The sequence below is a fragment of the Aptenodytes patagonicus genome, chromosome 5, assembly GCF_965638725.1.
Source record: "Aptenodytes patagonicus chromosome 5, bAptPat1.pri.cur, whole genome shotgun sequence".
Taxonomy (NCBI): Eukaryota; Metazoa; Chordata; class Aves; order Sphenisciformes; family Spheniscidae; genus Aptenodytes; species Aptenodytes patagonicus.
Genome location: NC_134953.1, coordinates 8563391 through 8578587, shown reverse-complemented (window position 1 = coordinate 8578587; position 15197 = coordinate 8563391). Strand labels below are relative to the sequence as shown.

The 15197-nt window shown below is 36.5% G+C and overlaps 1 protein-coding gene across 3 annotated transcripts in view; it reads left to right on the top strand.

Annotated features, from left to right (window-relative positions):
* The window catches only part of ADK (adenosine kinase), a 306651-nt gene that overhangs the window by 213673 nt on the left and 77781 nt on the right, over nucleotides 1–15197 (top strand). For 2 of the 3 annotated variants that reach the window (XM_076338469.1, XM_076338470.1), the window contains exon 7: nucleotides 9760–9930. The exons of the other annotated variant lie outside the window; for it this stretch is intronic. In XM_076338469.1, the coding sequence (XP_076194584.1) occupies nucleotides 9760–9930 (171 nt within the window). The remainder of the gene's footprint in view (nucleotides 1–9759; nucleotides 9931–15197) is intronic. 3 annotated transcript variants of the gene reach the window in all.

Here is a 15197-nt window from a genome sequence, read left to right as displayed (position 1 = left end):
TGGTACGGTCAGTGGGCTTCTGAAGCGTGAGCTCATGAATTCATTAGAAACAGGAACTTAATGTAAATATGATTTGGCTCTAAAAAGCTAATAGTTAGGGGTATTCCCCCCCCCTTGAAGAAAGTACTAATTCAGACTATAATAATTAATGCTAAGCACTTACATAGTTTCTTGTATTCAGTGTTCTACGGACAATTATTATTACCCAAATTAATTTAAGTGAAAATATCTTTGTTTAGAGTTTAGCAACTGTCCACATTTCAACTATATTTCTTAATAATTATTAGAATTAGCATAGGTCCTGACCCTCATTTATTTGTGTGTTCAGAAACAAAGTCATGCAACAGTCTGTATAATGAAAATTAAAAGGCCAAGCAATAACATTAATGTTCTTTTAAATAATTAATTTTAATGTGTGGAAGTGTGAGCAATAAATGTTTTATTGTGAACCCTGATGTGGTAATTAATCCAAGTGATTAGGACCTAATTGCGTGTTCATAGTAAATGTCATATTTTCTGTGAAAGAAGTTTTTTTGGAATTGTGGGTCTGGGGCTAGAGTTGTGAGAAGGGTAATATTTAAAAGGAAATGTTAACGCACTTACTTTTAAACTTGGTAAGCCAGAAATTGAAAGAAATACATCCTTTATTATTTTGCCAATTACTTTTTTAGTTCTTCTGAGCATTTTATTTTACTATGCACATAATCTTATGCAATAGTGGTGCTTGTTAAATTAAATGTATCGTAAGGATACGTAGGCTATTTAGAATCAGCTAGCAAATACCTTGGGGAGCGGGAGAGGGTATTTTGGTTTATTAATCATTTACACCTTAATTTGCAAATAGCAAAAGTCCTATTATTCCATAAAACTTGTCATTACTTTAATGCAAAGAATAAGTCATCCTGTGAACAATGTTATTAGTTTGAGGTGTACTGGTTGCGTTTTGGATAGCCCTATTGCACACGAAATGAATTCAGATCTCCGCTGAACCTTTAGAGCTGCGCTGGATTTTCACTGACGTAATTTATGGAGTTTGGATCCTTGGTTTTTTGTTGTGGTTTTTTTTCCCCAGCAAAATTACATTTTGTAAATACACTGCATGCTTCTGTGGTTCTTTAGAGCTCTGTTTTGCCCACGGTGAGTCTGCTTTACTTAAACAGACTCAGAAATCTTGTGTGTTACCTCTTGATCGTTTCTTTTTTTTTCCTCTTTGTACCTACCATGCTACAGTATCAGTGTAGTCTTTCTGATGATATGATCTTTATTAGTGAAATAATATGCTCTTTCTTTGGGGCTCTTGAAATATGTTCTAACGATGATGGTAATGACTTTGATTAATATTTAATCCCCGTGCTGCTATGTTCTTATAATTTACAAGATCTCAAAGGTAGTTGGGGGGAGGGAAGAAAGGTTTCTTCTTAAGTGTTTCAGTATGAGAGTGCTTAGGGAAAAACATACCTGTTTTATTATACCTTATATCTGTTTTCTAACCTGAATTTAAGTGAAATCTTTCATAGCATGACCATGTTGTTGACAGGGAAGTCCATAAGGTATAGAAGTCATGCTGGAGTTGACTTATTTTTCGTGGCATTGGACTCATTCCTGTATTTGTTTATATTACATAACAGTCGCATTCCTCTGCATCACCTGGGAATCCTGCCATTCCGAGGGCACAGGTATAGCAGTGTATATATATATATACACACACACTATTCTAGGGCAAGAGGTTGGTGAGGATTTTTTTTTTTTTTTTTTTTTTGTGGGCAGGGGAACTAATATTTATAAATACAGCAGGGCAAACCCAAATTAGTTTCCCCCTCCACTCCAAAAGTCACAATATTTGTGTGCGTAATCACATAACCAAAAAGTCTCTTGAGTGTACACAGCAGAAAAATTTTTATGATTTTCTGGCCATGGAATATTAAAGACAAAATTCTTAAGTAAGCAGTACTGATACGCAAGCTTTGAACCGTTCTCCACAAGGCTTTGTACAACCATATCAAATAATCTGCATTTTTACAAGATCTTTTGACACCCAGTCAGTCAATGGTGATTATCGACTAATACACCAATGGTCAGTCATTGTTTCAGTCTTTGAGTGTTTTACCTGTGTTTATAAAATAAGCCATTGTGCTGGTATAAGCACATTTAATTAGAGATACACTCGTATTTGTTCTTTTCCTGTTCAAGGCTATTTGAATAAGCAAGGAATAGGCTTGTTTTAAGTTTTTGCTTACAGAGCTTTCAAACTGAGGATTAACTGTCTAGAGAATTAGAAATTCTCTATGCATTTGTAGTTACGTAGATTCTCTCAATTTACTAATATACTGTAAATATTATGTACACACCAAACTTGAATGAATTCAACATATGGTTGATGTTTACATAATTAATGAGATGCCAAATTACATTAATATAACTAGCCATACACAAAAAAGCAAATGTTGCACAATCATCAAGGGCCTAAATTAACCATACCTTATTCTTTACTTCCTGAAATGCTTATTTGCCAGGACAGGGACCTTGGGATTGTGCTCAAAATTGTGGAAATTAAGATTGAAAATCAATTATCTCATTGTTCCAAACATCATAAATAACATCATTACCAATTTTTAGTCTTCTGGTTATTGTTTCATTAAGCAATAATTGGTATTTCTGAGTCTACTTTTTGGTCTAAACACAGCATTACCCTCATATTCATAGATGGGTTAGGCAAACCTAATTTTGATAAAGAGTTATTTTAGAAGGATGAAAGGTGAAAGAAGCAGTTTCTCTTTTTAATCAACAATTTAACAAGTATTTTAAGATGCATTGCTTTCTCAGTAAGGATTAAGTTGGTTTTCAATGAAGAAAAAGTGTAGCAAAGTGGTTTTGGGATACTAGGAGAAAAGAAGAAAAGTGGCTTGTTCTTTATCATAGCTTGTTTGATTTGCAGCTTATTTTATTGATGGTAATACCCTGTACTTTATAATACCTTTCAACACAGAATTTCAATCATTTCAGTAATGTTAAGTAATTAAACCTCCCACTGGTTCTGCCAATGGAGGTGTATTTATCATTATAACTATTTTGCAAGTGGGTAAACAGAGGCAAAAAAGGTTGAATTACTTAATCAAAGTAATAAAACCTCTAGGCTCCTGTCTCCCAGATGATGTTTAATACTTCCTCCAAAATTTTGTTATAAATTCAGTATAAATAGAAATAGACATCTCGCTCCCTGAGCTTAATAAACTCACGTAAAACTGTATGCTGAACTTTAGAGAGAATAGAGAGATCTTTTGCTTCCTCACAGAGGGGCAGACTTTAGGGAGCTCTGTCAAACCATCATCTTAAGATCTTAATTCATCTTTCCAAAATGAGCTTAACTAACTTTGTAGTTTCCAGGGAAATAGGAGAATTTTTTATTTGGGATGACATTTCCCTACACCAAAAATAAGTATTACTACTGCTGTCTTGCACATGTGCGTACACCTCCACCTCATTGTTAAAGTTCTCATCTATACGCTCTGCAAGTATACACCTCATAAGTAAAGACACAATTATTTTGTCCTAAATAGGGCTTGGAAGAACTTCCTGAAGAGTGCTTAATTTAATCAATAGTAATCAGATTTCCAAATTATTTAAAACGAAAAAGAAATTGCTAATATATGCATAAAATAATTATTTTCTTTAACATGTAATGTTAAATATTGGAGGTTTTCTGCTACTGTTGTAATCTGATAGATACTAATATGGCAGCAATCAGAGTTCACTGCAGCAACAAAGAAGCTGTTCAAGTCTGAAAGCAATCCTCTCCTCCTGACGTGTTGGCACCATCATAGAGGAAAATGTCACGGTCAATATAAGCACGTTTACTGACAGTTAGGTTTTTTCCTATGTTACTGAAAACTGTTTGAAACTTGGCTTTTATCAAAAACAGAAACACTGGCCGCTCAGAATGATAAAACAATAGTTTACAGCTTAGTCCTTTTCCAGTTATAAAGCAGTACTTTCATAAAAATAAACAATGCATACAGGAACAAGCCAAAACAATTACTCAGAGAAATTGTTGCATTCTTGCTGTCCTTGCTTTCTGATTTAAAACAACTGTCTCCAGTAGGAACTGGACAAAAAGCAGCGGGTTTTGTTTCATTAAGTAACCACTTGCTGATCACTACAAGATAAAATATAGTTCCAAAATGCAATTGATACTGTGTAGGTACTTTCTAAGTTCCTAAATGACCTATTACATGACGAACAGGTACACAGATTAAAATAACGTTCATGTATTTCACTAATTTACAGACTGAACGTTTCCCAAGTGGGTAGTTAATAGCACTTTTGTCCTTCCTAGAGGAAGTAAAAAATGACTTAAAGCACAAGCACTTTCATTAATAAAGGTCATGTTGTTTATTTAATTTGTGGGGTTTTGTTAATTATTTCTGGAGTTTTTTTCCACATTGTGAGTATTTTACTATCTCTATCGTTTGATACTATTCTGTCATATCTCAGTGAGGAAAATAATTTAACAAATAATTTCAAGCAGGAACAGGTTGCAAGTATAAGTGCTCAAAACTCAGAGGAAGAGGTAAGGGGTCAGTAAGTCTGCTAACTTGACAGTGTTGCGCATTCCAAGTATTGTGCTCAGATATTTCAGTGTTAAAGATAGTTTTTAAATTGTTCCCTGCTCTTTTAAACTCACATGAGTACTAAGACAGACGAAGAGCTTTTGCTCTAACTTACCAAGAAGATTCCTTCTGGTTCCTGTTCTGAAGGAAGATGATTTCATTGCCTTGTCTCACAGTGGGTGGGACATGGACTGCGCCCAGCCTGTGCTCCATGCAGTTGAGAGGCTGGAAGACAAAAGTCTTTCAGTCCCTTCTGGTTGTAAGGGCACCCAGAAGCCTTGTGTAAGTTCTTCTGTCTGGAGCAGTTACCTAGTGGTTCGTTCTCCATCCCAAGAATTGCCATGTGTTGCAGCTTCACTCCTTCCAAGCCCTGGTATTTCTGCTAGACTGCAGCAGATGAGGCTGATGGCAGAGCAGAGCTGAGGGAAGTCTCTTCTGCCCAAGTGTGTGGCTTGAAGTTCTCTTTGTGTACAGAACATAGGAAACTTAAGCAGGTCCAAAAGCTCTGACTTGGTTATGTCTGTCGTTTAACAGAGCAAGTTCTTCTGGCACCTTAGCAGTCTCACTCCTCTACTGGAACTGCCAGCATACTTCAAGTTAGATGATTTCTGTAGGGCTTTACTGAATCACAGTATTTATCAGGGCTGTCACTACGTAACTGTCAAACTTTCTATGTGCCTGAAAAATTCCACCCTTTAGACGGATGAGAGTGTGATGTCGTCATAATTGCATTTTTATGTAAATGCTTGCTATAAAATAATTTTGGATTAAATGATGTGTTCCTTTCATGTTGGCAGAATATAATTTGTCTTAAACGGCAGCAGACTGTTGTATATGTGTTTCTGAAAGTTAAATATTTTGATTCACGCTTGCGATTTATTGATTTTTACATTGTTACCAAATGGCATTTCAAAATCGGCTCAGAGTACCGTGGTTCAAAATCCTGTCACTCATATGATAAAGTTATTTTCATGTAACCCATTCTGCAAGTGGGATTGGCAAGGAAAGAGGAAGAGCTAGAAAGAAGAGAGGGCAGATGCATTTAGTGGGTAGCAGGTTTGAGAACAATCTTAATTTTTATTATCTCTCTATGTTCTTATGCAAACATTGCTTCTGTGCTATTAAACAATAATAAATCCAAAACTGCAAAGCTGTTTGTTATCATCTCAGCCTGGATTTGTCTAAATGTACACTAGGTCACAGATTTCAGTTTTGGCTTTAAAGAAATACTCACTGGCTTAAAAAAAAAACAACAAAACCCACTTGATCCTCATTGTGCAAACATTATACATGTATGTAATCCAGACGAATTCAGCGCAAGCACGTTATTTCATGTGAACAAATGATGGCAAGACTTCTCAGTTTGGACAGAACGCCTTATACAGAATTACTTTCACCAAAGCCAGAGTTGTTCTGGCTTCATGAGGTCCTTCAACGCGCTCCGATTCTGTGCTGCTGACACTTTTGACACCCTTAATTTGCTGCCCTCACATCTGCTATAGCTAGTGCTGTATGAGCTTAGTGTAGGTCAGAAGAAACCTTTTGGGTCTGCGAGTGATAAAAATGAGAGAGATGGCTTGCAAAGACAAATTGCTTGTGTGTAAACCCACTAAATCCTTCCGGTAATGCTAGTGTCTATAAAAAAAGACTTGAGTGTAAAAGACTATCCATATTCACAGTACCCTGGCATATTTTAAAAGGTGCATCAAAGAATTCCTGAATATTGTAAAAGTGAGATTAAGATGATATTCTCTCTTGACTCTGTCTACTGCTGTCATATGCATCTTAATATTGAATTTTAAAAGCTCTTAAGTTACAAACAAGCTACTGTATCTCCCATAGCCATGTGTCTGCAATACACAAATGTGTTTTTCTTGTTTCTTCCTTTTTGTTTCTCTTTCTCCCACAAGAAAAATGTTTTTCTCCACCAAAGGACTGTATTTAAACAGAAGGACTGCTTACAGTGCATAAGAAAAGTATCATTGTGTTTTGCGTGTGTATACGTACAAACATGCATATAAATAATTTAGTCTATCATCCTATTTTCCTGGTGTATGTATTAGTTCAGCCTTGCTCTCTGGCTTGTGGTACAATGGTACCTTCCTCCTGGCATAGAAAAGAGGCTAATTACATTTTGAGCAGCAGAAAATAGTGGCACATCATGAAGCAGTAGCATCTGGTATACTCAGTCTCAATCAGCGCACGCCAAAGGAATCCTGTGTGCTGCTAGTATGTCTGATAGCCTTTAATGTTTAATAGGTTTTCTTAGTACAATATTGCTGCCTTTCACTTTCTTTGACTGCACTGTCCAGTTATCATATGTCCTTGTATGTACAACGTTCCTTCACAAAGATAGATACATACACAGTCATTTCATTTCATATGCAAGGTAAGTTTCCCAGGCTATTGGAATTTCTGTATGTTAACTAAGTGTCTCATCCTTTGATTACAGGTGTTTTCCTCATAGTTGTTTTACGGTACCTTTGGGTTTTGAGGGTAAAAAGGTTCCCAAAACTCTCAGAAGTAGACTGAGGTGTGTGGGTGGGTATAGAATATCTTCTGAGTGGCCTCTTAACCTTTTGTTAGTGGGAATAGAACTTCTTACTAGTGAAATACAAAGTCTTTTATACCAGTGATACCGAGATACGCTTATTCTCACACTCAAAGCTGATGTTGGCTAACAGTTACTTGTCAGAGTAGGTAGGAGTAGTTGACTTAGGCATTCCTTTGTATACATCTATCTGGACCAAAAGCAGTGGCAGCTGCAAGAAGCATGTGGGCTGTGGTTCTAAGGAAGCCACGGAGTGACTTTCTTGTGAATCCCAGTGAGATATGAGAAAACCTGTTTGTTTTAGTGGAGTTCATTCCTGTACAACATTGTAGCATGCTGCAATAGCATCGTCTGTGGCTTATCTAGTTGTAATTGGAAGCTGGGTTCCTGTAACTATACTGGCCATAGCTGTAGCTGGAATTCCACTAAAAATAGAGACAAACGCAATTCAAATACTTAAGGAGGGGGGTCTAATTAGGTTTTGTTAAACCCAAATCTGTTCAGTTCAGATTTTATACATTTTCTTCCCACTTTGTTAATTCCATTGTATGAATTGTAGTACTACAACTTATTTTTTTTTATTGCTACAACTTTTTTTTGCAAAGAAATGTTATACTTCGCAAAGTTTTGACGAGTTCTCGTATACACAGCTCAATTTCTAGATGTTTTAATGTCAAATAGTTATCTAAATAAAAATACAACACACTCTTGGAAGAATGCAAGTAAATGGCAGAAGTGATTTTTAGGAAACCCAGAAGACAGAGCTGTAGCCTTTGAGAGTTCCTGGCCTTTACTTTGCAGGATCTGAAAAGCAAGCTCTCCTATCTGCATCTCAGTACTTTTATGTTGCCTTTCCAAGGAAAAGGGAGTTGGATGCAGGCCTGAGTTAGATCTCATGGGGATAGTGTTCTGAACCTTAAATTACAATCAGATGTATTTTAGTTCAGACAAAGTTTTCAGCCAAAAATTGGTAAGAAGCCTAATTATTTGACCAGGTTACTATTTACGTAGACCACTGTATAGCAATTTGTGATTTATCCACAGCTGGCAACATGTTAGCCTTGAAAGGTTTTTATTTTGTGTTTGGAACAGGTTTTAAAAAATCCAACTCTGTTCATTAAATGAAAAACTAAAAGATAGTAGAGATTGCTATGGAGACGAGATGTTATATAAACTGTTCATTTTAATTCTTCAGAATGTAAAAATAGCAAAGAAGCTTGGATGTTTACAGGCTTACAGTCGTTCAAGGTACTGAGTAACTCCACAAGATGCAAAGCATTCTTGCGCCCTTTGGACTTTTATTGTCATGTAGCAAATCATGCCCAGATTTTGAAATCAATCATGTATTTGTTAGACTGGAGAGCATCGAGTAAGGAGAAATAAAAAGAAAGACTTTCTAAGTAATCTTTAATCTGTAGACTCTTCATTATATTATTTTTTTCCAGTGAGTAGAATGCCTAAGATGATTTGTTAGCTGAAGTATGCAGGATAAAAATACAGATATTCTGCGATCCGAAGACATAATAATATGGATAAAAACTGGAAAATAAGACTGTTTCGCTATTATGCCTATTAGAGTGTCATGGTGGCGACGTTACAGATAGGACTGAGATGGTGTTTTATTGATGAGACCCCCCTCAAAGTTGTTTGTTACTGTGCCTTAGACATCGTCTCTGGCCTTGAATTTAACACTTGCTGCTCTTGCTTGAAAATTGCTATTATTCACTAGGTTTTGAGAACAGTTAGTAACATTGCTTTTAGGATTATAAAAATGAAACATACAAAATTTGTTATATTAGTGTAAAGACTAAGCCTTTGTCTAATTAGTAGATTAATGAAACTCTAGGGGATCTTTACATAACTCCTGAAACACATGCGGCTGGGGTAACCATCTGCAATGCTAAGTTCAAAATGGCAGCCTTGAACTGTTCTTCATCCAGGGTTGAAGTCGGCGTGCACAATTTAGTAGACAAATAGTCATTTCAGGTTGAGTTCTGTTTATTTTGTTTCACGATTGATACTTACTTGAATGTTCATATTCAGAATAAAGAACAATACTTTTGGGAGGGGGGCAAATAAAATACATTTGTGGAAACATCAAAACCCCTAGTTTTTTTCCTGCAAAACAATAACTACTACAAAGACAGCATACTCAACATATTTATTATAAACAAGGTAATAATTTTTCAGGCAAGGGATTTCATTAATCTGCTACCTGTGTATAGAGCCATCATACTGGACTTTGGAATTAAGCAGCACAGTCTGATTGACTCTATTACTAAAAAGGGCCATTTAGAATTATAATATATCACCTTTTAAAACACAAACATTAGTCTTAGCTGCCACGGGAAAGTGTACTACATGGAATGCAGAGGTCGGGAGTTATGTTTAGTTTTGGAAGGCTGTGATTCTAGACATATGCAGATTCTTTGTCACCTCCATAATACCTTAATGGAAAGGCAGTATTTTCCAGTAGTTTTTATCTGTGCATGTGTATGACAAAGGTGGGCTGGAGGAGACGTTCTAGAAGCAGCATACTTAATGTGTAATTTTCCTAGTATGAAATTAGTAACATCCATTGATTTGTTTGGATGCTTGCAGGGATTCTTTCTGACGGTGTCACCAGAAGCAGTATTAAAAGTGGCTGCTCAGGCTTCTGCAAACAACAAGATCTTCAGCTTGAATCTTTCTGCACCATTTATTAGCCAGTTCTACAAAGAGCCTATGATGAAAGTCATGCCTTATGTCGACGTCCTTTTTGGAAACGAGACGGTGAGTCTTGTCAAAGTAATTGAAGTATTTGTATCTCTTGTAGCTGTTTGTGTCTAGGAGCCTGCCTCCTGGTTCTCCGTTATTTATAGAGAGAGACTGACCATGTGAAGTGTCATAGAAAATGAAATCCACGGTCACAGGACTGTGGTATTTCAGTAGATGCCAAAGACGTCATTTGACCTGTTAGAGGTGTACAACTTGCTCACTCTGGTACAGAGACACGTGCACAAGTTATTCTAGGTTAAAAGAGGAAATATCCAACACATTGGCTGCTTTGTAATAACGATCCATGTGCATGATGTACTCACCCAGAAGTTAACTCTCTGCTGGAAGAAAACATATGAAGGGCTACTGCAGAGCTGCTGAGGTTCTGTAACTTGTTTCCATACCCATACTGCTGCTATTAATAGCATTTTCTGTGATGAAGACGACTCTTTGGGGAGAAGTGGGAGGAGAAAACTAAGAAACGGTTAATTGGTTTAGAAGGTTCTCATTGATTTTATGGTAGACGGACTAGCAGTCCATCTAAGGAAGGCTTATCTTTGCTATGCAACAGTTGGCAAACAGATTGCATGAAATTCTGCCTGCAAGTCCATGGTAATAGACCAAATTAATTCAGATTTCGCTCATTGTAGTGCTATCACTTTTTGATTTTTTTTCCACTTCAGAAAGTGCTCTTAAATATTTATTAGTTTGCTCAGCAGAAAAAGGTTAAAAAAAGCCTTGGAAAGTGTGACACACCTAAATGAAGTGTGGGCTTGTGACTCAAGATAACTGCATTAGTACAAGAAAATTATGGAAAAGCGACTTATTCCTGTCAGTGGTTATTTCTGATTGTGACACAAGGAGTTGCACCAACACAAGTCAGTTTTTACACTATTGTCCATGTGTCCACACTAGGGGCTAGCATTGTTACAGATACAGGACTTTTTAAAAAAAAAAAAAAAAAAAAGTATTTTTAAAATGAAGAAAATTGCAATGTTTTTAGATGCAATAGGATAAGGAAAACCTTTTTAACTGTAGCTAATGATGCAGAAGAAGTATTTTCCAGACATTTTGCTGCTATTGCCAACTGTTACCTTTATTCTGTATTTCGCAATACAATCCTCACTGTATTCAGATGCTACTGAATATTTTTCTTTAATAGCAGTATAATCTCAATGAAAAAAAATCTTGTCAGATTTCACAAATTAAGTAATAGCAAGTCTAGTCCGTGTTTGGGTGGAAGGGCTTCATGGAAACTTCTGGGATTAAACCTTGCTGGTCTTCTATGTAGGTATTGCCCCATTGACCTATTAGGAGAATTCAGATCACGGTGGTTCATTAGGTGCTGTTTTTCAGAAGGTAGAACATAGGTTGTTACTTTTGGTGTACTTGCACACTTTATAAGCAATAGTCCACTTTACTGGCGACATTCCAATTTTAGAAATTATATTCAGACTACCTTAATTTCACCTGCCATTTCAGCTTGCTATGGCATTATTCACCTGCTGTCATAAAATATTGTATAGGACTGTTGTGTGTATTAAAGTTGAAAGACTCCCTGCATTTTCTGTGTATAATTTCTGAAGCATTTTGGTGTCTTTCAGGGTAAAAGATACTATTTAGACTGAAGCGATCATCCTTAAACTTGACAGTATGAGAGAGAGAGATAAATACACACACTTCAGAGTACCAGCCTCTTATGCTTTGTTACTTATACTAATCAGTTGAAACCCTGGTCATTTTTTAGTCTCTGCTTTCTGCTATATAAGGTGGCCATTGCTACTTTTGAGTTGTTGAAATGCTATTAGCAGTGCTTTATTCTCTTGTCTTTCTGTGTGACTTGAAACCACGCTCTTGGCATGGTGTACTTCCAGTTTTTAGTAGCTGCTGTATCTTGTGATTGTCAGTATTTCTGCTCTCTGCGTATGGTTTGTGGTAAAGAGTAGTTGCAAAACTCGAGAGAAGCTCATTCTGACATGTTCTGCCTTCTAGTAGCTTCCTTCTTTGTGGTGGTGTTTTTTTTTTTCTCCTGTATTCATTTCATCTACAAGTACATTCAGGATTTTTTTGTGTGTATGTATGCCTTGATGGGCAATGAACCACTTTTTGCCCATTTACTGTGATTTCCTTTTGCATTTTGCTACATTTTCCATCAGTTTTGCTAGTTGAGTTAAATACTGAAAGTGCGTAAGTAAACATATAAGCAAGGCATACTAAGTGGTGTGGTTGTTACTTTATTAGTACAAACAATACTCTCAGACACGATTTTTATTCTTCCCTATATTTATCTTCACTCCACATTATAGACCAATACAATTTTATTGTTAAGCACTGAGCTGTTTATTTTTTGAGTAATACAAAAACATCCAAGAGCAGCAAAATTCTAAATTGCTGCCATTCCTAAACTAAAAACAATTGGCAAAGTGATTTTAAATTACATCTCCTACTTAAAAATTTACATCTGAATGGAGATTGGTTATTTCAAGTTTCAGCCAGATGGTAATTAAAATGGGCAAGTTATAAACCTCTCAGAATAAATGTTCTAGTTTAGAATGTAAATGCCAGGATACCCTGAACTGCAGTAGAGACACTGAATGCTGTGATAACAACTCAGTACATGTATCGGTTTCAGCATTAGCTTAGTGACCACTGGTGGTTTTGATCATTTGTTTAAATCCCTTTTATAACTAGCCAAACGTCTTGTCTTGGATGTTTGATACTTATTAACTGTACTTCATATAATAAATTTAGTACAGAACATTCAGAATAGGAATAATTATATGTTCGTTGTTGCTAACCAATTAGGGCCATTCTGCAGTCATTATCTAGCAATACATGACTGGAGAACTTGATTATTGTCATTGCTTTTAATTTTTATTAAATTAAGGTTTTTTTAATAGTGTCATTTTGCAAATGGTTCTTAGCAATAATACCTTCCAAGCTACCATAATCACTGGATAATTAACCTGCCAGGATTAAGCACACTCTACTTTGCCTCAGGATGCTTAACTCTCAAATAAGGTCAATTATCTCCTGATGATAACTGCTTTGTCACAAGTTGCTGCTTAATTCGTCTGTAAAAGCTCACCTTAGAATACATACTCTACGACTCAAAGTAACTTTCAGTAACAGAATGGTCAAAGGAGTGAAAGCTTTTAAAATTACATCTCTGCACAGAGTTGTGGAATGTTTCCTACACAGCAATTATACTAGGCAAGTAAAGGAGCCTAAATTTGCATGTATTTCTTTCCCAGACCTCTTTCTGCTTTCCCGGTTAGGGCTAAAGCACGGTGTCTCTGATATACTTGACCCATCGAAGTCAATAACGGGCACGGGAACCTGAACTCAATTTCTAGTCTCCCCAAAAGATGTGAGTTACAATGGCATCTCCCCGGGGAAGGAACTACTTCTGGGGGGGAACGGTCTGTGTGTTTTGGGACATGCAGCTAGATAGCAGTTTCTTTTCTGTGGAGGTCTTCAGAATTCAAGGGACACTACAAAGCCTTCACATGATTCAGCCCTGCATATGGCAGTCATTCATGACTCAGAGGAATCTTTATTAAGATATTGATGTGGTAAAGACCTTCTGGGTTCTTTTCCTGCGTGTAGGCAGGACTTCTCTGCAAAATTTTAGAATTTAGAAACTTTAGAATTACAGACATGCTGAGCTCCTTATCTGTTGCTTTGCAACAAAAACCATAACCAAACACTACAGCTTGCAGTATACAGTGTACAGCGATCAGTAAAAGTTGAGGAGGTTATGTAGAAGAGAAATCGTGGATTTTTCTAAAGCATGACTATAATAAAGAGAACTAAGATAACAATTATTCTTGGAAATTAGATCCCCTTCCTCTCTAGTGTAAAGAGCTGTTACTTCTAAACACCCAGTCTCTGAACAAATTAATTACAGGATTGTAAGCTGAAGTTCTGCAAAGACAGATGCTTCTGCAAGCTCATTGGGAAATTGATGCTGGTGTGACAGCAAATGTGCTGAAAAGAAAGAAGGTTGCATACAAGACTTCTGTGTTTTAAAAAGCAATGACAATAGCTTTAGTGGTGGTTCTGGAGTTATGAATCCTGAGCTTTAAAAAGATGGGTGCCTTTGTATGCAATAAGATACCAAACGGGTCTTGTCATCATTTCATCTTAAAATTATACCGAAATGGTACATTGTGCCGCCTTAATTTAAAGTATTTTCAAGTGAGGTATCAAGTACTCACATAAACATCCCTACAAATATATGTGGTTTGGACACAGCCTTTAAGAGCCTTTATAAGCCTTTATAAAGGCAAGTCTCTTTAATGACATGGAAAATTCTCTTTAATGGCAAGGAAAAACAGTAAATCTAAAACCAATAACCGGTTAACATGCTCCTGATTTTGAACTTGCAGTCTGTCTGTAGTTTTGTGCTTATATTTTAACCAGGGAAGTGAATGGAAATGCTGCTAAGCTTTCTGGCATAAAACTGTGTTCAACACACTAGGATTTACACCTAAATGATGGTTTCCAAACAAATTGGTCTATTCCTTTTCTGTAACCTGTAACGCATGTTTGTAAACAACTTTCACTCCACATACTTTGATATATTACATTAAGATATGACACTGTGGACAACCTTCAGTCCTGCCTACAAATTTCGTCAGCTGGATTATCACCTGGGACCAGATCGATACCTGCAGGCTTAGGAATCTGCCCACAGCTCACAAGAATCTTGAACGAGACATAATCACTTTTGTAAGATAAATGAGCCTCACGGTGATTCTTTTTAAACCAGTGTGCGTTCATAACAGCGTAACTGAATTGGTCGGAATTTAGACCAGTGTAATTGCTGCTGTTTATAGACCTAGCAGATAGTTTTCCACACTACCTGAATGTCCTTTCGCACTGGCGAATTGTCTGATTCTGAGGAAACGATTAAGAGGTAAGAGACAGGAGAAAATCAGGTGGCAGATGTAATTTGCTGTGTGGAGGAAGGGAAATACAGTTTGACTTTCAATAAGTAATGAAAGGGAAACAAACATTTCAGTCTGTTCTGTATCACTTGGGGCCAAAAAGTAAGGAACACAGCAAAGTACGGCTGCTCATGCCATAAATATCACCAAATTGTTGTTTCTGTTTGAAGTATTTTCAAGTAAGCATTTGAAATTATTTTTGAATGTTTGAAATTATTAGTAGAAGGCAAACACTAGATCATATTTGAAACTGGGTATCGTGAAGAGGCTCATTTTACTGTACTGCTGACTTGCATGTATGTTATGTAAAGAGCCCTTAAGAGACCTTGA